Here is a 21296-nt window from a genome sequence, read left to right as displayed (position 1 = left end):
CTCAGGCAGCAATTTATGTGCGTGTGACAGTGGTTATCACGATATCGAGCATGTTGTTTGGTCGTGTACCCTACACCGTGTTGCCAGATCTGAGTTATCCACATCCCTCAGGGCCCGAGGAAAACAACCCGCGATACCCGTTAGAGATGTCTTGGCGAGCCGAGACCTTGACTATTTGAATTTAATTTATGTGTTTTTAAAACGGATAGATTTGAGGATTTAGAAGTTAGTGTCATCTTGCGTTCTCCCAAGTTGTTAGCTACCCATCGGTGTACCCCCATGTTTGTCTTTTTCATTAGAGTGTCGCCTAGTTCGAGATCAAGAGCACATTGCTCTCCAAACCTTGTGTTCACAATCCCTACCCTGCCATCCATTTGTTGCAATTTGTTACCCCTAACCTCGAGATAGCCGCGAGTAATCGGCCCCCGCTTCACTAACTTTAGTTTCAAGTAATTTTGTTATCTAAACAATGAATATCGGCTCCGCAAAGCTACAGCAAATGAGCCTGGAAAAATAAACGAATTATTAAAAAAAAAAAAGAATGAAACTGCACACTACCAAAAAAGCATGTAAATTTCCGTGCCCTAAGACCGACACATGCAAGCGGCCCAAATGACATAAGAATCAGTTGAAAGAAACGAGAAAATAACTTCAATCAATCGTACTTTTCGTCGAGTTGTGTATGTTTCGGTTTGGGAACACTTAATTTTACATGAAATGTTTGTTTACGTTCCATAATTTACGTCAAAGATGGATTACGCCTGGTGTAAAAATAGCTATTTTTAAGTGTGTGTCCTGAAGGCCTTGAAATTTCCCAACACTTCCTTGAATTGATCGGAGATTCCGTTAAGTTTCAGAATTTTGCTTATGTTTACCTAATTCCCCTGGTGTTTTATGGAATATCTTTATTTTAATAACGTCAAATATTGCCATTTTTCTGCATTTAATGGAATTGAGCATAAGCATGAACATGAGCATGTTAACCGCCCGTGGTTGCTACTTCGTTACTGCCCAAATCTCACCAAAAATGGATCACGCACGGTCGATTTTATTTTCAACACTCACTCAATCAGTGTTAATCAATTTTTATGCATTTAATGGCATTGCCATAAAATTTCCACAGCTTATCTTAAGTACCGTTAAACGGGGTAACATTCTCGATAGTTTTTTAGAGTAAATAAATATTTTTTACAACAATGAATGATTTTCAATTTTTTTTTAAATAAGTTCTGAGGATCCTAGAGTTAATTCGTCAGTATTACAGCATTTGTACTATTTTCTTAGTGTTGTTATCAAACATCAGTATTTTGATTTGGGGTTACTTTGATAATGCTCGATAAATGTAAAAAAAAATGTGTGAAACGCAGACAATTTATTTATTGAGATATGAAACTTTGAATGAGTATGTAATCAGAAAAAAAATCATTAGCAACAACATTGAATGTGTGATGGCTATGTTGGAAATACATTTCATAAGTGATGGTTTGAGTATTTTTTTTTTTTCAAACAAGCGAAAACATGAAAATTGTTGTTTAATATGTTTGTAAAATATGTAAAACATTCTATGATAAAACTGCATGCGATAATAACGGATATACCCTAAGCTACAATATGGAACTAAAGTTTTTAATTCAGAGAAGGCGCAGAGAGTTAATTTAATCATTATATTACTCTATCAAAGTTACCCGCATTATCAAAGATACCCCGTTTTACGGTACCCGAAATTTCCTGATATTCATGTTTTGAAGTTCTCGGGAAAGTCCTTAAATTCAAGTAACTTTCCATAATATCTTTAAACCCAATTGAAGTTTTGGAAACTTCTGTAAAGTTCTTACAATTTTTCTGAATTATTTGGAACAGTTCTTAAAATTTTCCTGAAACCTATGGAACTGCCATGAAATTTTCAGAACCCATATTAATGACCATAAAACATCCCTGTAGTTTTGGACGATCTTGGAGTTTTCAGAACTTCCCTGAAGGTTTTTGAAGTTCCAAGAAATTCTTGGAATTTACATGAAATTCTTGGAACCTCTTGAAGTATCCCGCAAATTTTCAAACGCCAATGCAACTATCAAAGTATTTTTTTTGTACCTGCTAGATCGACATTTCTGTACCCAGTTTGTATTGATTCGTTGATCGATTTTCAGAGCTAGTTATTCATGGAGTTTCTGAGTTTCACCATGACTTAAATGTGAATCTTGAGACAAAAGACCTGGTATGAAACAACAGTGCAATTGCATCCAATAGTAAAACAATACTAAAACAAATAAGCCAACATGACCAAATCAAAAATAATACCTACGAAATGTCGTGACACCCCATTCCAACGAACCTTACCCGAGGTCACGTTAAGATATCTGTTCAATGTCATTATTCCACCAAAATTTCGCAACATTCGCAGTGATCACGGTCCAGTTGTGTGCTAAACACGATCATGACTCTTTTCTCAACTAGCGTGATCAATTCCCACCCACATCAACCGTGTTTATGTTGTGATCCTCTTCATCCTAATACATAATTCAAAGCAACCAGCAAAAGGAAGGTATCCAACCGGTAAATGCAATATTTCAACGCAAGTGTCGATTCCGACGGAGCGTGAACCAGCAGAGAGCTGTGCAGACAGCCTTGTTGAATAATTGCTCGCTTGTTGTTTGATCGTTAGATGACAGATGTCTGACTAGCTCACATTGAAACGGATGTTTTGACCAATTGGTCAATGGAAATGGTCAATCCGGTTTGTGCGTTTTCAAGACAGATTTACCAATTCTTTCAAATGATTCAAAGTCACCAGTTACAAAACAATGCTCATTTGGGTGCTCAGACGATGAAAAAGGGCCTGGCATGTTTCAAAAATTTCACGAAAATTGAATTGTGAAAATCGTTCACCGCTCCGAGCATGAAAATCAGAAACGTAACGAAACTACGAATGGAAAAGCTCGATAAAAAGCACTTCAAATCGGCAGGCAAAAGTGCGAACAATTCAAACGAGTCTCTGGCGCTGAAGTACCTCCCATAAGTAGGTGATGGTTTACGTAATTGGTTGCAATGCAACTTGGTTTTTGGTACGAAGTTTTTGGCAATTTTAAAAGGTTTGGTGAATTGAGGAAAAATGCGCGTGTAGCTTTGGCTTCAGTGGATGATAAAACCTCAGTCCGAATGCGAATTCAATTTGAAGAGGCATAACAACATTGTTCACAGCTATTGCTCAATTACGATGAAGAAATGCTAAAATAGATGAATGAATCATGATGACTCGGTGAGATTGTCAATTTAGTAGCGCTCAATGTTGCAACAAGGGGTTTTTATTCGGAGAAAAGTGGCTCCCACCCATCAATTACTTTCCATTTTAACGACCTTGTGCAAGATGATGAGTGTTGATAACTACAAGTAGCGAGGTGTACCATTGAAAACGACACGGTGCAGCTTGTTTGGGAGGATGATGGATTTCTTCGTTGGTGTACAAGTTCAAGTGTGATTAATTTAATCCAGCTGGGAGATCTGCATACAATGATTTAATGTTGCCGGCAGACTAATGCGAGACTTAACCCTTGATGATGCAGGTATGTGTGTGATACTAGCTTGTATGTTCGGTAATTTTGAATGAAAAGGGATTTTTGCTGTGTTAATTGAGTCGTAAAGTAGCTGATCATCTCGTGGAATTTAAAGGGATTTGGAAAAGTGTCCAATCTTTGTTTCATTGTCTCTTTTATGCCCATGATGATTTAATAAGTTCGTTGTTGAAATAGCTAGGCCCTTGATTAGCAATTTGACGACCAGGTGCAGGAAGATTAGGTCGAAAGCCTTTTGGTCATATTTGTCACTATGCCAAATTGGTTATTAGTTATTAGTTTACCATGTTAAACCGAGTTTTAACAAAACGATCTTCAGCCAAAGGTATATGTGGATCGACCGTCATCATAACATTGAGCTATTCAAAAAAGGACTTCCCGATATAAATAAACTCCAAAAAAAATCATTCGAGGAAATTTCAAAACGTATTGCGCAGTTCGCACTAAAATGTATCCCTCTAACAAATTGTTGCTCATTCTAGAAAAATTAAAACTAATTATTTTCAAAGTTGAATGACCAGTGGTATGTCGATATGATACACGTTTGTAAAATTTAGCAATTTGTTACATTCAAAGTGGAAAGTTTTTATTTTTACTGGGATGAGCGAAAAAAAATATGAGGGATTAGTTTAAGCGCAGGAATGTACTTTGGTGAAAAATGCGCAATGCTAGGACAAATATATATTTCGCATTCCAGAGGAAGAGAACGAGATATCCGTGTGTAAAAAAATTGAGTAAAACGAGTTAATGAACCAGCTGAAGGAGACATTTTTCGTTACTAAAATTACTTTGCCAGAACCAGAGCTGGTAAACATCACGGCCGTCATTTGACAATGAAAAAACAGGTCCTCTCACTATCACGAGACGAAACTACCTATCATTACCTTTCTTGTCATTTCCCAATGATTAAGCACTCATAAGAATAATTCTTATGCGGTGATGATGATGATGTAAAACATCATTTCTAACTGATTTAGATGAATTTAAGCAAGCAACCGTAGGTAATCGGTTAAGTGAATACATTATTAAGATTTCCTCGGTACAAGTAACTTCAATAGCAATAAATGAGCTTGTAATTAGAATTATCTTAACACTGTCACGTTCTGTCATGACAAAAAGTTCGATGAGATTTTGAAAAAAAATCCCTATCATCGTTTTCTTATCCGATGATAGTGACTGAAGTATTTCTGTAAATATCGCGTGAGATCTTCATTGAAACTGACATTTGCTAGCCCTGGCCAGAACAACTTCAGATATCAACAGCATTGCCAAAATCATGCCAACTCAAAAGATGGTAGATGGTAGATTAGGCTAGGTTTCTTTTTAAAGAGACGTTCAACCATTGGTTGGTTCGTTTCTAGATGATAGATTATCCTATTCATTATGCATTATCTAATCTTTCATTGGATATTATCCCTATCCCCATCCGGATAATTTTTAAACGGATAATATCCGAGCTTAAACTATCCGGATAGATATGTTTTAAAATTATCCGAATAGAAAAAAATGGATAGGGATAATATCCATTATCTTTCTATCTGGATAGTATCCGGAGTACTCCGAACAGTTTATGATTAGCAAAGGGATGTTGGATATCAAATATGTACTCATCGATATCCTACGCCATTTTGGAATCCAATATGATGGCCGTTGGGATCAGAAAATGTGGCAAATACTCATCAATAGGGGTATTTTCGGAACGTAAACGACCGGTAGATTCCAAAAATCGATATCCTACGCCATTTCGGAATCCAATATGATGGGCATCGGGATCAGAAAATGTGGCAAATACTCATCAATATGGGTATTTTCGGAACGGGAACGGGTAGATTTCAAAAATCGATATCCTACGCCATTTTGGAATCCAATATGGTGGCCATTTTCGGAACGGGAACGACCGGTAGATTTCAAAAATCGATATCCTACGCCATTTTGGAATCCAATATGATGGCCATTGGGATCAGAAAATGTGGCAAATACTCATCAATATGGGTATTTTACGGAACGGGAACGACCGGTAGATTTCAAAAATCGATATTCTACGCCATTTTGGAATCCAATATGATGGCCATTGGGATCAGAAAATGTGGCAAATACTCATCAATATGGGTATTTTCGGAACGGGAACGACCGGTAGATTTCAAAAATCGATATCCTACGCCATTTTGGAATCCAATATGGTGGCCATTTTCCGAACGGGAACGACCGGTAGATTTCAAAAATCGATATCCTACGCCATTTTGGAATCCAATATGATGGTCGTTGGGATCAGAAAATGTGGCAAATACTCATCAATAGGGGTATTTTCGGAACGGGAACGACCGGTAGATTCCAAAAATCGATATCCTACGCCATTTTGGAATCCAATATGGTGGCCGTTGGGATCAGAAAAAGTGGCAAATACCCATCAATATGGGTATTTTCGGAACGGGAACGATCGGTGGCCATTTTTGGAACGGAAACGACGGGTAGATTTAAAAAATCGATATCCTACGCCATTTTGGAATCCAATATGATGGCCGTTGGGATCAGAAAATGTGGCAAATACTCATCAATAGGGGTATTTTCGGAACGTAAACGACCGGTAGATTCCAAAAATCGATATCCTACGCCATTTTGGAATCCAATATGATGGCCATCGGGATCAGAAAATGTGGCAAAAACTCATCAATATGGATATTTTCGGAACGGGAACGGGTAGATTTCAAAAATCGATATCCTACGCCATTTTGGAATCCAATATGGTGGCCATTTTCGGAACGGGAACGACCGGTAGATTTCAAAAATCGATATCCTACGCCATTTTGGAATCCAATATGATGGCCATTGGGATCAGAAAAAGTGGCAAATACCCATCAATAGGGGTATTTTTGGTACGGGAACGATCGGTAGATTCCAAAAGTCGATATCCTACACCATTTTGGAATCCAATATGATGGCCATTGGGATCATAAAATGTGGCAAATACTCATCAATATGGGTATTTTCGGTACGGGAACGATCGGTACGGGAACGATCGGTAGATTCCAGAAATCGATATCCGACGCCATTTCGAAATCCCATATTCCCTGATTCCAAAAATATGTTGATGGGTACCTTCATTTGATATCAAACATCCCTTTTCTACAGATAAACTTTTGGGAGTACTCTGGATTCTATCCGGATAGAAAAATGGATAATATTTGAGTTTAAATCATCCGAATAAATTTAACTTTGATATTATCCGAAGGGAAAGAAATGTGGAGAGGGATAGGGAGTAGCAATGGGCGATATTGTGAAAAGTATCGATACTTGAGTATCGAGATATCGAATTGGAATGTATCGATTTGCTCAAAATATCTGGTGGAAATTATCGATACTTTCGTATCGATACAGGTTTTGGAGATTCTTTTTTTCTGTTATTATATAACAAAAAATTGAACAATTATAGAATATTTAAAAAAAAATCAATGAAAAACATTACATTTCAGGTTCATCACATCACTCCGTGAATCAGAAGTCGTCTTCAAGAGGGCTTAGAAACATCCACTTCGCCATTCTAGTAGCGTTGAGCCTGAATCGGTTTTCACATGTTCTGCCAGTCATCGAGAACAGTCGTTCAGACGGTACAGATGTTACCATCCTTGAGAGGTAGTCTATTGCGATCAAGAAGAGTTTTGGATATTCGCTTTTAATGATACTCCAAGCTTCAAGAGGATCAGATGATCTTGGAATGACTTTCTGTTGTAAATAGTTGCGAAGCCCTCCAGATATTCAGCTCGATTAGGTAGGTTTCTTCGATGCCGTTTTTTTCCTCGACCTAGATTAAGAGAATGAGAAGTTTCCCCAATAAAATTGTTCTAGTTATTTTGCTTAACGACGTGATCGGGGTATCATCACAACCATTTGTGGAATAGTTCTATCGTTTTAGTTATCGTTCGTTTACGGTATCTTTTTTATTAGGGCTGTAATCTATAAAAAAAAAAAAAATCAATGAACAAGTTAACTACCAAACGATCGTGAATGTCCCACAGGATTTGTTTGCTACCTTGAATCTAGATCGGTTGCTCATCGTTGGTAGTTTCTTTTCAAATTTATTGTTTATTGTATTACATTTTATTTGTGCCACCATCGGTTACAAGAGCGCTGATTAAAATTAAATACACCGTACTAAGCAGCTTTACTTTAACCTCATTTTCTATTGATTTATCAAAAAATCATATCAGTATGGGATACCTGTTAAAAATATTCGAAGGCATAATTTTCATACATTCAACATTCAAAACTGTGGAATATTTTTGTAGATAAGTTTTCTCTTATTATTTAAAAAAAAAATAATCGAAATAAATTAATACCTTGGCTAAGTCGATATTAATAATTGACCACTTTCTACCTGCGATTTCACAAAACTGGACCAACTTATTTTTATATTTTTATGAAACGCACAAATGTTGGCTATTTTTCTCGAGGTTCTAGAAGAAAAAATCTCAAAATAATGTTTAATTTCAAAGTTCGAGTGGTAGTAAACGTCATTTTAGCTGCTCAAATGAAGTGGTTAATTCCGTGCAATTAGCTTTGAATTGCTTTACAAAGTGATCTTTAGTATGAGAACCCTCTAAGGGGCGTGCGACAAGAGCGATGGATTTCATAGCTTTTTGGTCGTCGTCGAGGAAATGTAAGGTCATACCCTAATAACTCTTATTGTTTCCAGTGTTTGTCCACACATCTGCTGTCATACTGTATTTGTCAAAGCCTTTGATTTTCAGTTTGATTATTTCGCTCAATGACTATGCCAATCGAAATGACAGTAAGATATTTGGAATTAAATTAAGTTGAAATCTGCATCTAGAGAATCGATTTTAAAAAAAAATTCAGGTGTATCGATATAATATCGGGATAAATGTATCGATGCACATAAATATAGGACTTTGTAGTATCGATAGCAAATATCGAAATATCGACTCAAAAGGATCGATATTATCGATATTGATACAGTATCGCCCATTGCTAATAGGGAGTCTATTTATATCCACTGGATAGTTTGATCCTATCTGGATAATTTTGAAGCCTGAAAATGACTGCTTCTAGAAATATGATCATCATGAGCATTTTTGATCTAAATTACATCAGAAATTGTTATAATTGTTAAAAATTCATACATTACATTTGAAAACATAGGCTTCCAAAAACCTAAGAAAATATGGTCGTCTACGATATGTGTTGATATGTTTTTTGTGATCTCAGAATCATTTTTAAAAATCTCTAATTGACTACTGTTTTTGCTCGAAAAAATTGACAAAAAAAAAAAAAAATAACAACTCTAGTATTTTTAATAAGCTTAAAATTATGGGCAACTACCACAGTGTGCATTTTTTAATGATTTAAAATTAATTCTCTACGTGTTGTTGGAAGGTACCGGGATTAAATCGAAGAGGTGTTAGGTTTTGAACGCTTATAACTTTGTCATTTATAGATGAAAATCAAATTCGATAGGATATAACCAAAGACTACAAATCAAGAAAACTGGCAACTGTTCCCTTCTCCCATACAAATGTCAAACGTCACTGATAACTGCGCCTCTGCCAATCAATAGTGGAACTTTGAAGCACAAGTGTTAGTGAGACTGCTCATAAACAGTGACTGTGTGTGTGACCTAATGCCACCGAAACGAATAATCATAACACGGTACTCGTTTTTTTTTTGTTTGGCTCTACAAAATTTCACGGCAATTTTTATCCTAATCACAGCAAGCCGGTGGCTTTCCAACTCCAAACCGAAAAACTTGTCATGGTGGATCAAGTAGAGGATTGAAACTTGGATCGATAGCTAGTGAAAGTAACTTATACTTGTGTACGGTACGATGGACCGAAATATTGTTTACTCTGCCTGTTGGAAGCAATCAATTATAATGGATTGGAAGCTTCCATCACCATTTAGGGAACTACCGTCATTCGGAAGCTGCTGAAAATTCAAGGATTCAAAAATAATAAAAATAAGATCCGGTGACTACATCACGATCCAACCGAAAGCGTAGCATGATCTAATGTTGGAGAAAATGAATATGAAAGGTTGAAATGTGTTGAAATGTGGGTTAGGAAAAGTGGAAGATAATTCTGAGGTAAAAAATTAATGATCGAGGAAAGTCCCACCATCATTGTGAATGGCATCATTGCCATAGTTTTAATTTTCAGAAAAAAATTACTTACGCATCTGTTCAATTTCTGCTGAAATTTTACACGTTGTCAGCATAAAGCAATGAAAGAAATGTTCCGCTTTTTACAAAAATCATAACAAAACCAATAATTGGGTTGCTTAGGAATATTGAGGTAAATACATATTCGTTATCTACATTAAAGATGGATCCGAAATCCTAAATTTCATCAATTTTGGTACACTGGATCTATTTTAAATACATAAGCAAAAATCACCGTCTTAGTGCCTCTTGGTGGGCTTTGTGTAGGAGCGAGCTGTCAACGAATAGATTTAGTGTCAACGATCAAAACTTTAAATCTTGATTAACACTCCGAACACGATGCCTCTGAAAAACGTGTAACGGCAAGTTTGCAATGCCTTAACTTAGGCATTTCTTAATGAATTTCAAAAATTGTGGTACCTTTAGAATTCCTATGGTTTGTAGATGATTTTGATGGCAAAAAGATTGAAAATAGAGTCGTCTACTTTTTTAAAAAGCGACAAGAGTTGTTACACGTTTTTTTGTAAAGTGTGTTTGTAGGGTTTTGCAAGTGGCGGAAGATCTGCAATTTAGATTAATGGGCACAAATGTTCACAATTAGCCAGAAAACAGTCATGGTTCCTATATATGGATCCTAGAACAAAGGAACGGTCCTCAAAAAATCCGGAACATCCGTAAAAGTGGTCAATCCATGAACCTGATCCTAGAGCTCCGCAGTTTTTGAAAAACACTAAGAGCTGAGATGATAGAATGCATTTGGGATCGTGACATAAACATGAACCCAGATGGCCAAGTGGTCAATGTATGGAACTGATCCTAGAGCTCCACGGTTTTTTCGAAAACACTTGGAACTGTTATATATAAATTAATTTGCGGTCGTGACATAAACATGTACCTAGAAGGTCATCATACCAACCGGGATTCATGGGTTCATATTCGCAAATCGAACCTAGAGCTCTGCAGTTCTTTTTTAAACACTGTGATATAAGAAACCACTGAATCACTTTTACGGACTTTCCGTATCTTCTTATGGCCATCCAGGTTCATGTTTTTGTCACGACCACAAATATCACAGTTCCTAATGTTTTTGTAAAAAAAAACTGCGAAGCTATAGGATCAGTTTCATTGATTGACCTCTTTTACGGAAGTTCTGGACTTATCAGAGGATGGCCGCATGGTCATTTGGCTCCATATTCATGTCATGACCCCAAATTATTTCTTATATCGCAGTTCCACATGCTTTCGAAAAAAAAAACCTAGAACTCTAGGTTCAGTTTTGCGGATTGACCATTATACAAGATGTTCTAGATCATGCGGAGGACAGTCCGATGGCCTTCTAGGTACATGTTTATGTCACGACCGTAAATTAATTTATATATGACAGTTCCAAGTGTTTTCGAAAAAAAACCTTGGAACTCTAGGATCAGTTCCACACATTTACCACTTTTCCGGATTTTTCGGATCTTCCGGAGGACGGTCCGATGGCCATCTGAGTCCTTGATTATGCCACGATCCCAAATTCATTCTAATATCACAGTTCCTAACGTTTTCAAGAAAACCACGGAGCTCTAGGATCAGTTTCGTGAATTTGTCACTTTCACGGATGTTTCGGATCTTCCGGAGGACGGTCTCATGTCCATCAAGGTTCATTTTTATGTCACGATCCCAAATTCATTCTATCATCTCAGTTCTTAGTGTTTCTCAAAAACTGCGGAGCTCTAGGATCAGGTTCATGGATTGACCACTTTTACGGATGTTTCGGATTTTTTGAGGACCGTTCCATATATAGGAACCATGACTGTTTTCTGGCTAATTATGAACATTTGTGCCCATTAATCTAAATTACAGATCTTGCACCACTTGCAAAACCCTACAAACACACCTTTCAAAAAAACGTGTAACAACTCGTTTCGCTTTATAAAAAAGTAGACGACTCTATTTTCAATCTTTTTTGCAATAAAAATCATCTACAAACCCCCCCCCCCCCCCACAATTTTTGAAATTAATTAAGAAATGCCTAAGTTATGACATTGCAAACTTGCCGTTACACGTTTTTCGGAGGCTTCGTAGTCGGCGTAAAGTTTTTTACCCACCGTATTCGGAGTATTAAAAAATCGAGATGAATGTCTACGAGATCGATAAAAAAAAGTTTTTCTCACAAAACGAAGCTCTATCAGATGATGTATAAAAATAGGAGGTATACTTTTGAAGTTAAACAACCCAATTGACTGCTTTTTATTTGCACCTATGTGTGTGAATGCACTCGTGAATTAACACACACTATCATACACGGGTTCCACTTTTGCTCTGAAGAGGCGTTGCCGTTACTGTCTCCTGATTTTTGGCAGTGTTGCCAGTCGTCTTGATCTGCAGTCTTCGATATAACTCTAAAATCCTGCTGTTGTGCCTCCGCTCATTATACAAACATTTTACATAAACATAGAGCAGCTGAGAAAAACTAAAGTGCAGTTCAATCCAGCAGATTTCCTCTCACCATTCGGTTAGAAGGTGACGATCCACGCAAAAGTAAACAGACGATGACCCGTATGAAAAATTAATTGCAACTCCAGCTCCAGCTCATCAGATTATCAGTTTCTATCTCATCAGCTCCGATTTCAGGTTCAGATCTCAGAGTCGAATCGTACAAAAAAATCCAGAGATAAAGGATCCGATGAGCTCGACGAATCAGATTACTGAAATAGTTGCTTGCTTCCGCTTCCAGCGATTGATTCGGGTCAACGATTCGGATCTGATGAGTTGGAGCTGGAGAGCGGCAATTCGATTTTCGAATAATGAGAGATGAGAGCACATATGCTGGAGGAAGGATATCAGTAAAAAAAACTAAATACGCTTGATTGAATAGTACGAGTAGTAATGTAACATCTTGTGGCGTATATATCTCTCTATTCCATACAGTTTCTCTCAGCCGCTCTCTGTTTACATGCCATTCAGAAGTTTGCAATCTATCAGTAGGCAATTTAGTATTTCGCACATTTTGGCTTACGCGCGGTGGCTGTTCAAAATGCGTGACTGGCATCCACTTCATTAGTACTTCTTTGGAAAGCAGAGTTACGCTTTAAGCGACGCATTTAATGGCTTAGACTTGTGAAGTGAGTGGGTTCCTTAAAAATGAACCGTGAATGATCAGCTCACTCAATTACATTGGATGAACTTAGAGTTATTTGCTTTTCATTGACCAACCTTAGCTTCTCACCTGAAATCGAACATGGACGACCGACAATACCTGACCTACATTCTATTTCTCTTATGGATAACGCCAACGGATGATTTATACGACAACAACAACCGAACGACAATCATGACAGCAACTAAGCCAGAAACAACTATGATAAAACTATAATTATGATTTTAGAGAGGGCTCACTTCTGGGGATCCCACCTTCTAAACTCTGTTATTAGGAGGCTCCCTTATGGTGTCTCCACCCTAAACTCTGTAACAAGAGGAACTCCCTTCTGGTGTCCCATCCCATTACAAACTTTGTAATTAGGGGGGCTCCCTTCCAAAGCCACCAACTATGCACGAGACGAACCAGCCCAAGGCTGAAAGTCTCGTTAATAAAGAAAACTATTTACACTGATAGGCAAAATAAAGTGCCCACCCCATCATTTTTTGAATTTCTCTCATTTATTTGGTTCAAATTAAAGTAAATACACTGTAGTATTTTTTATATCTTATTCTTTATATTCTTTTTAAGTTTCACTTATAGAATACCAGATAAAAAGAAGAGACTGACTCGAAGAAAAAAAAATCAAAATGGGTGTAAAAAAGAACAGTGACAAAAAAAAGTGCCCACTGCATTTTAACTCCAGAAAACATAAAATAAAGTAAAAGAATACCAGCCTAATAGTTAATGTGTCCTCCTTTGGCCTTCAGGACCAGCTGCAGGCGCTTCGGCATGCTCTCCACTAGATTCTTCAGGTGCTGTGGATCTAGTTCTTCCCAGGCGCGCTCCAGGGCTTCAAAATAGTTATTTTTATTGGTAACACCAGTTTTGTCAACCCTGGCATCGAGAATCGCCCACAAATTCTCGATGGGGTTGAGGTCCGGGCTTTGTGGAGGCCATTCCAGTGGTTTAATTCGACATGACCGGAAGAAAGACTTAGTCTTCTTGGCAGTATGCTTCGGATCGTTGTCCTGCTGGAATACGAATTTCTCCTCAAGGCCCGTCTGGATCAGCGAAACTTCCAGATTTTCCCGCAGGATGTCGATGTAGGAATCTGCCGTCATTATCCCGTCGATTTTCACCAGGCTTCCCACTCCACCCCACGAAAAGCACCCCCAGACCATCACATTTCCTCCTCCATGCTTCACCGTGCCTTGTATGTGGCGCTCCTGAAGCTCCTCACCCGATCTACACCACACACGAACCCGTCGCTTCCGGTTGAACAGTTCGAATTTTGATTCGTCCGTCCAGAGAACCGTTTTCCAGAACTCTAGGGGCTTATCAGCATGCTCCTTAGCAAACTTAAGCCGTTTGACTTTGTTTGCCTTGCTGATAAATGGGCGCTTCCGAGCAACTTTGCTGTTCAACCCCTGTGCTACGAGACGGCGACGAACAGTTCGACTGGAAACTGTTAGCTGAAGAGCCTCCTGGATCTCGCGGACAGTTACCTTCGGGTTCTTCTTCACTTCACGCATGATCTTGGTGTCCGTTCTCGCATCCGTTTTGCGCATCCTGCCTCTGCCAGGGCGATCCACCACTGATCCGAACGATTTCATTTTCTGCAGAATTTTCCCGACCGCTGTTTTGCTGATATTGTACTTCCTAGCGACAGACCGGTGCGATTCACCGTTTTGCACATCACGAACAACCAATTTTCGGATACACACGGGAATTGCTTTCGAAATCACTACGTCCTCCATTTTTTTCAACTGATTCAAATGCGATCACGTGTACAAATGCACCAGTTCCACCCGTTTGCTTCAATACATGTCAAACTTTCAAAACAAAAACAATCGAGGGGTTTTCCGATGGAAACTTATCGAAAACATACCGATTTTTGAAGTGGGCACTTTTTTTTGTCACTGTTTTCTTTTTCAATCCAAATTGATTTTCTTTTACTTCAAGTAAAACTTTATATTTTCAGTATTCCATAGGTGTAACTTTAAAAGAATAATAAAGGTAAGACATCGAAACAGACTACGGTGTGTTTATTTGAATTTGAACCAAATAAATGAGAGAAATTTCAAAAATGATGGGGTGGGCACTTTATTTTGCCTATCAGTGTAACTAACTAAATTGATTTTCATTAGGAAATTCGGTGGGAGTAGATAATGTTAATTCTAGATGAAGAGCTGTGAGTGTGTTGGTTTATTTCTTCTAAATTCCATTATAATTGCTTATCTTTTGACAGATACGCGTATTTCGTCTACTACTAGCAGACTTCATCAGTGCCAAGTACTCAACACCACTTGGCACTTGGCACTGATGAAGTCTGCAAGTAGTAGACGAAATACACTTATCTGTCAAAAGATAAGCAATTATAATGGAATTTAAAAGAAATAAACCAACACACTCAAAGCTATTCATAAAGGGATTCCGTTAAAAGGTTCGACAAATTTTAAAGATTAATCTAGAGTTATTCAAGATTACTTTCATGTAATTGGCCACATCTTGCTGGACCTTCTTAATGAATCATTGAAACTGGCCATGTACCAAAAATTTGGAAGGTATCCTTAGTGGTTCCTATTCGAAAAGTTGCTGGAACGATTAAAGCCGAAGATTTTCATCCCATCAACATGTTGCACACATAAGAGAAAATTTTAGAACTTGTTGTTAAGGTTCAATTTACTTTGATGCATTTTTTAAAAATTCAAAAGCAGTTTTTTTCGACGCATTATTTTAGATTGCAAAAAGCTCGCGTCATTTTGTGTAAAATATCAAAAGGAATCGAATAGTGCGAGCTTTTTGCAATCTGAAATAATGCGTTGGAAAAAACTGCTTTTGAAATTTTCCAAAAAGCATCAAAGTAAATTGAACCTTAAAGGCCAGCTGTTGGAGTATTCAAATAGTAATAGTTTGTTGATACCAGAACAATCGGGATATCGGGTTGTGAAACCGCGTTGAATTTGGTATAAATGAAGTAGAAAAATAATTGGAGTGTAAAAATACGATTGCTTCTGTATTTTGGATCTAAAACGAGCTTTTGAAACTTTTTCTAGGCCCTTATTGTTAAAATCAATCAAGCGCTTTGGAATTGCGAGTACTGCATATAAATGGTTTAAAGGCTATTTGTCTGACAGAACTCAACGGACTGTTTTCAATGATTCTGTTTCCAGTCCCGTGGGGAATAACCTTGGAGTGCCCCAGGGAAGTGTATTAGGGCCCCTTTTATTTATTATGTATATTAATGACTTGCGACGTGTTTTACGATGTTGTAACATTAATCTTTTTGCAGATTATACTGTGTTATTCATTGATGCTAAGGATTTAGATGATGCCGTTTCAATCTTGAATGAAGATTTTTGTTCTTTTAGTAGATGGTTGAAGTATAAGCAGTTGGAATTGAATACAAGTAAAACTTAATTTATGATAATTTCGTGGAATCGAGTATCTGAGAACGTCTCTGTTGTAATTGATGATGAGACCATTGATTGCGTTGGGGAGGTTAAATATCTTGGCGCGATTATTGATGACAAACTTAAGTTCAACTCTCAGATTGACAATGCCATCAAGAAAATTGCCAAGAAGTATGGAATTCTATGTCGACTGAAAAACGATCAAACTATTGCCAGTAAAATACAGCTATACAAATCAATCATTTCTCCTCTTCTAGACTTTTGCCCTTCCATTTTATTTCTGGCCAATGAAACACAAATATCGAGATTACAGCGCTTGATTTTGAGATGTAATAGATTCACATCCTCAACTTTGATGATAGACGCCTTAAATTGGTTGTCGGTGATGCATGGAATTGTATATTTGACTATGGTGTTAATTTTTAAAGTAGTTATCGGTTTGCTACCTCGATATTGTTGTGATAGAATTGAAAGAGGAAGTGACTTTTATAGATTTAATACTAGACATGCGGTTCTGCTTCACAAATAAATGTATTCAATTCGTAATGGAATTCAGAGAGGGTAAAGTTTGATTGATTAGTCGGTTGGTGACACCTAAATAAAAATTCCAGTTTGTCGCATTTAAGATCACTTGAACGTTCAACTAAACTAAACCATATAAAATATGTAGCACTTCTACAATATTTTTTTTTAATTCACAATTTACCACCGAGCCTCAGTTACGATGATATTGAACATACGAGACGTGTATCTTTTCGAACGAATTTACTCACTTATTCGTTATATTTTGATAACACAACATTTTGTCGAACAACAACACAATACAATACACACAGCCACTTGTGATTAAACGTATAAAGTGATACTTAACTACCTTCCTCAAACTTTAAAATCAATTGCTCCAATATCATCATATCTAGGTGACATTATCAATCTGTTCGATTTCTATCCATCACCGTCATCTTCCTCGCCACACTCTTCGAGCTCCGGTGGTCACCAGAGCCGCCCACCAATTGCAAAACCATCCCAGTCCCCGATCTACTCCAACTCCGGGAGCTACCACTCCAAGCCACCGTACCATCTCTATCCGGTGACTAGCACCAACGCACCCGAATGGAGCTACGAAAGCAATCACCTGGGTAGTGGCTTGAACTCGGTATTCCCACCGCAGAACCACCACCGGCCACAGCCTCCGGTCAACTTTGGCGACGAAAACCAGCATGGACCCACGGCCAGTGCCATCTACAGTGATCGACCGTTCAGTTTCGGAACACGACCCACGGCCAGCGGTTCGATCTTCAGCAGCACCGGTAATGGGGGTTCCAACAGTGCAGGTCCCATGGTTCAGCGACCGTCCGTTTTCAACTTCCAGGGGCCAGGTTCCAACCAGCAAGAGGACGACGGCTATGGAATCGAGAACGGTATTTTGCAGCTCTAGTTTGCCTCTAGTAGTCCTCCAGTAGATCCAGCGTAGCGATTCCGAATTCCAGTTGATCCCTCACCGATGCACCGCCATTTTCGTCTTCACGAACCACGCTTATATCTTCCGTCGTAGTTGCGTAGTACACACTTGTCTGCCTACAGCACCAACCAATGCTCTCTATCTATCGCTATCACGCTTATCCCAAACATTTGGGCACCTTCTAGGTTAAGTCACATCTTTCAGTGTATCACCTCACTTCCGCCTCATTTACTGACGACGATCTAAAGATCTAACTTTCCGTTTCACAGGTTGTGGCGAACTGTACACCAGAACTAACCGGATAGTGGGTGGCCACTCGACCGGTTTCGGTACGCACCCTTGGCAGGCGGCACTGATCAAAACGGGCTTCCTGACGAAAAAGCTCAGCTGCGGAGGAGCTCTGGTGTCCAATCGATGGATCGTAACGGCGGCTCACTGCGTTGCAACGTAAACCATCAATTCGTCTTATTTATTTCCGATTTGCGCTGATTTCGCTAATGTTGCGTCCTTTTTAGAACTCCAAACAGTAATCTGAAGGTAAGGCTGGGCGAATGGGATGTTCGGGATCAGGACGAACGATTAAACCACGAAGAGTACAACATTGAGCGGAAGGAAGTGCATCCCAGTTATTCGGCGAGCGATTTCCGGAACGATCTTGCTTTGGTGAGCTTAATTCGAAATTTGCGTTCTCGAATTTAACAAATTGAATTCTCGATTTTTTGTTTAAAGGTGAAATTGGATCGCAAAGTAGTCTTCCGGCAGCACATCCTGCCGGTGTGCCTTCCACCGAAGCAGACTAAATTGGTGGGCAAAATGGCCACCGTCGCTGGATGGGGTCGAACGCGACATGGTCAGAGTACAGTTCCTTCGGTGCTGCAGGTTCGTTTCGATCATTTCCAAATTTACTGCTAAGACTAATGACTTGAATTCTTCAAATTCGGCAGGAAGTGGACGTAGAGGTGATACCGAACGAGCGATGCCAACGGTGGTTCCGGGCGGCTGGTCGGCGGGAGGTTATCCACGATGTATTCCTGTGTGCCGGTTACAAGGAGGGAGGCCGCGATAGCTGCCAAGGCGACTCCGGTGGACCGCTGACGCTGTCGTTGGATGGACGCAAGACGCTGATCGGGCTGGTGTCCTGGGGGATCGGATGCGGACGGGAACATCTACCCGGGGTGTACACCAACATCCAGAAATTTGTGCCTTGGATCGAGAAAGTCATGGGAAAAGAGTACTCCTAGGTGATCCAATCGTTGGAGAGTGAGAGAGTTGTGTAAATAGTCAAACAAACTAAAAGTAGTAGCATTAGGTGTTGAAAGTAATGAACAATTAAAACAAAAGAAAATCTCGATCATTTACGGTGATGTAAATTCAACTGTATACGCTGTTATTGAAGCGCATTAGGGAGTACGTATGAGGAAGCGAATTTTTTAGCAGGAAAAATTGGATAATCCAGTTGCGTTGGCAGTATTTCGATCGTTTGATGCGAGCACAGTGCGGTAGTAATTTATTTGTAATTTATTTAACTGGAACTCCGGTTTCGTTCCAGTACTCCAGTAGAATCGTACTGAATTACCATGCTTATAGTTTCTGATAGGATGTAAGTTAGAATACAATAAACAAAGGTTCCGAGATCACATTTTGAGTTGCTAACTGTTGTGAAATTCCATAGTATTACCTAACAGGGCTAGTAGGTACATCCCACATAGAAAATAGTCATAATAAGTGCCTATCAACCTATTCGGGTTATCATCGTAGGTAAACGTGATACGGTTGCCCCATTTGCGATATCGTTCATATATGGTGTTCTAGGATGATACTGAAGCCAAATTGTCTAGCCAAAATACGAGCTGATTTTTGCTGCTATGTGAGGTCCTTTTCTCTTGTAAAAAAAAAAATACGTCATACCAATTGACAATTTTACACCATTCCTTTCTCACGCTTTGATGGGTAATTTAGAGCATTTCATGGATGAAAAATATCATGTAAACATATTCATGAAGTTTAAAATTATTACGATACAGTTTACGGTATACATTACCGAATTTCCTCTGATTATATAATAAATAACTGTACAGCAGCCATGTCATGGAAGTTACTCATGGTTACTCCATTAGTAACCAGCTCCAAAAACCAATTTGATAGAAACTGATTCTGCGCAGAAATATCTATATATATATGCATTTTGCCTATAAAATGAATCAGTGCCCTTAAATGTAGAATTAATATTACAAATTAAAAAACAAATATTCAGAAATAGTTCCACCCAGAAATGAACACTGCTATGAACTCATCATATCATAATTAATTAATTAATTTGATTTTATTTAGGCAACCTAATGTTTCAACATAGCCGCACTCAAGATATAATTTGTGTCTCCCCCTTACTCCCCCATTCACTCCTGTTTTTTTTTAATTTTTACTTAACCACGAAGCCCGCTAAGAAACCGATAAGGGTCCTTTTTTCAATACCCAACAATCATTGAATATTGAATAAGAGCTTATTCAGGCAAAAACAAGCTTCTTCAGCTAAAAAATAGCTTTTTCAGCTGTTGATCAACGCAAATTGTTTGTTGGGTAAATTATTAATATAGGGCTTCCATGTTTAATATCATACTTATATCAGCTTTAGATTGCAAAAAAGGGCCTTATCAAGCTTGATGGATACTTGGGTCAGCACATTAGGTATTAGGATACCGTGAAAATGAAAGAGATATCGCAACAAATTCTTACCATCATTCCAGATTTATTTTGAATGGATTGGGAGTTGTTCCACCGACGATTTGATGAGATAGCTACATTCAAATTCAAGTCCCTGTTCATAGATTTTTCCTGGATCTCTTAGAACTATACTGCCCATAATCGCAAGTCAGTCCCATCACTAAATAATTGGAGAAAACGGCGTTCAAAAATTTCACAAGTTTTCTGATTCTACACTTATTTTGGAGGGACAAATTTAAAAATAAATGCACAATGTGATAGAATGCATCTTTGTTTACCACAACATATTGGATAAAATATCGTGAAATTTTAATTTTATTGACAAAATCCGAGGGGGACTGACTTGCGATTACATTTAACGTCAATGAGAAAAATAACCGCAAGTCAGTCACAATTCCATGAAGATGCTGCATTAGTTTAGCACAGTATTGAACAGTAGAAAGATACCATGGTCCCATAGAACGTTATTGAATGTTTCTGGATTTGGTCCGCTGGTTTCAGAGCAATGGCCGGAACATATTCTGGTGAGCAACAGACCAGAGGTTTTCATAAACATGCCAAACCCACCATGTGATAAATCAATTCACATGAGAATTCAAAAATAAGATCAACAAAAGCCACAATGAGTGACCAGCACCATGTTGGCCACACCCGGACATGTTCAAGGAATTCCGGGGAAGTGGTAAATCCTTTTTAAATCAAAATCCATCAAGGGATATATTAAATCACATGAGAATTCAAAGCCATATCCGTTGGCGGTCAAACTGAGTACCGTAAGAACTATATTGGCCACATTTGGACATGTTCCAGATACCCTAGGGGAATTGGACAA

At 38.4% G+C, this 21296-nt stretch overlaps 1 protein-coding gene across 5 annotated transcripts in view; it reads left to right on the top strand.

Annotated features, from left to right (window-relative positions):
* The window catches only part of LOC135697015 (serine proteinase stubble), a 99923-nt gene extending 80765 nt beyond the window's left edge, over positions 1-19158 (top strand). For 3 of the 5 annotated variants that reach the window (XM_065216562.1, XM_065216561.1, XM_065216559.1), the window contains 5 exons: positions 17202-17702; positions 18013-18190; positions 18259-18406; positions 18473-18622; positions 18688-19158. In XM_065216562.1, coding sequence (XP_065072634.1) covers positions 17202-17702; positions 18013-18190; positions 18259-18406; positions 18473-18622; positions 18688-18984 — 1274 coding nt within the window. In that variant the 3' untranslated portion in view covers positions 18985-19158. The remainder of the gene's footprint in view (positions 1-17201; positions 17703-18012; positions 18191-18258; positions 18407-18472; positions 18623-18687) is intronic. The other 2 variants (XM_065216564.1, XM_065216563.1) reach the window with 1 other exon arrangement.
* Positions 19159-21296: the final 2138 nt, after the last annotated feature.

This window comes from Ochlerotatus camptorhynchus, unplaced genomic scaffold (assembly GCF_037179485.1).
Source record: "Ochlerotatus camptorhynchus isolate MF236.1 unplaced genomic scaffold, CSIRO-AGI_Acam_v1.1 ptg000064l, whole genome shotgun sequence".
NCBI classification, from domain to species: Eukaryota; Metazoa; Arthropoda; class Insecta; order Diptera; family Culicidae; genus Ochlerotatus; species Ochlerotatus camptorhynchus.
This window is presented reverse-complemented; position numbering and strand designations above follow the sequence as displayed.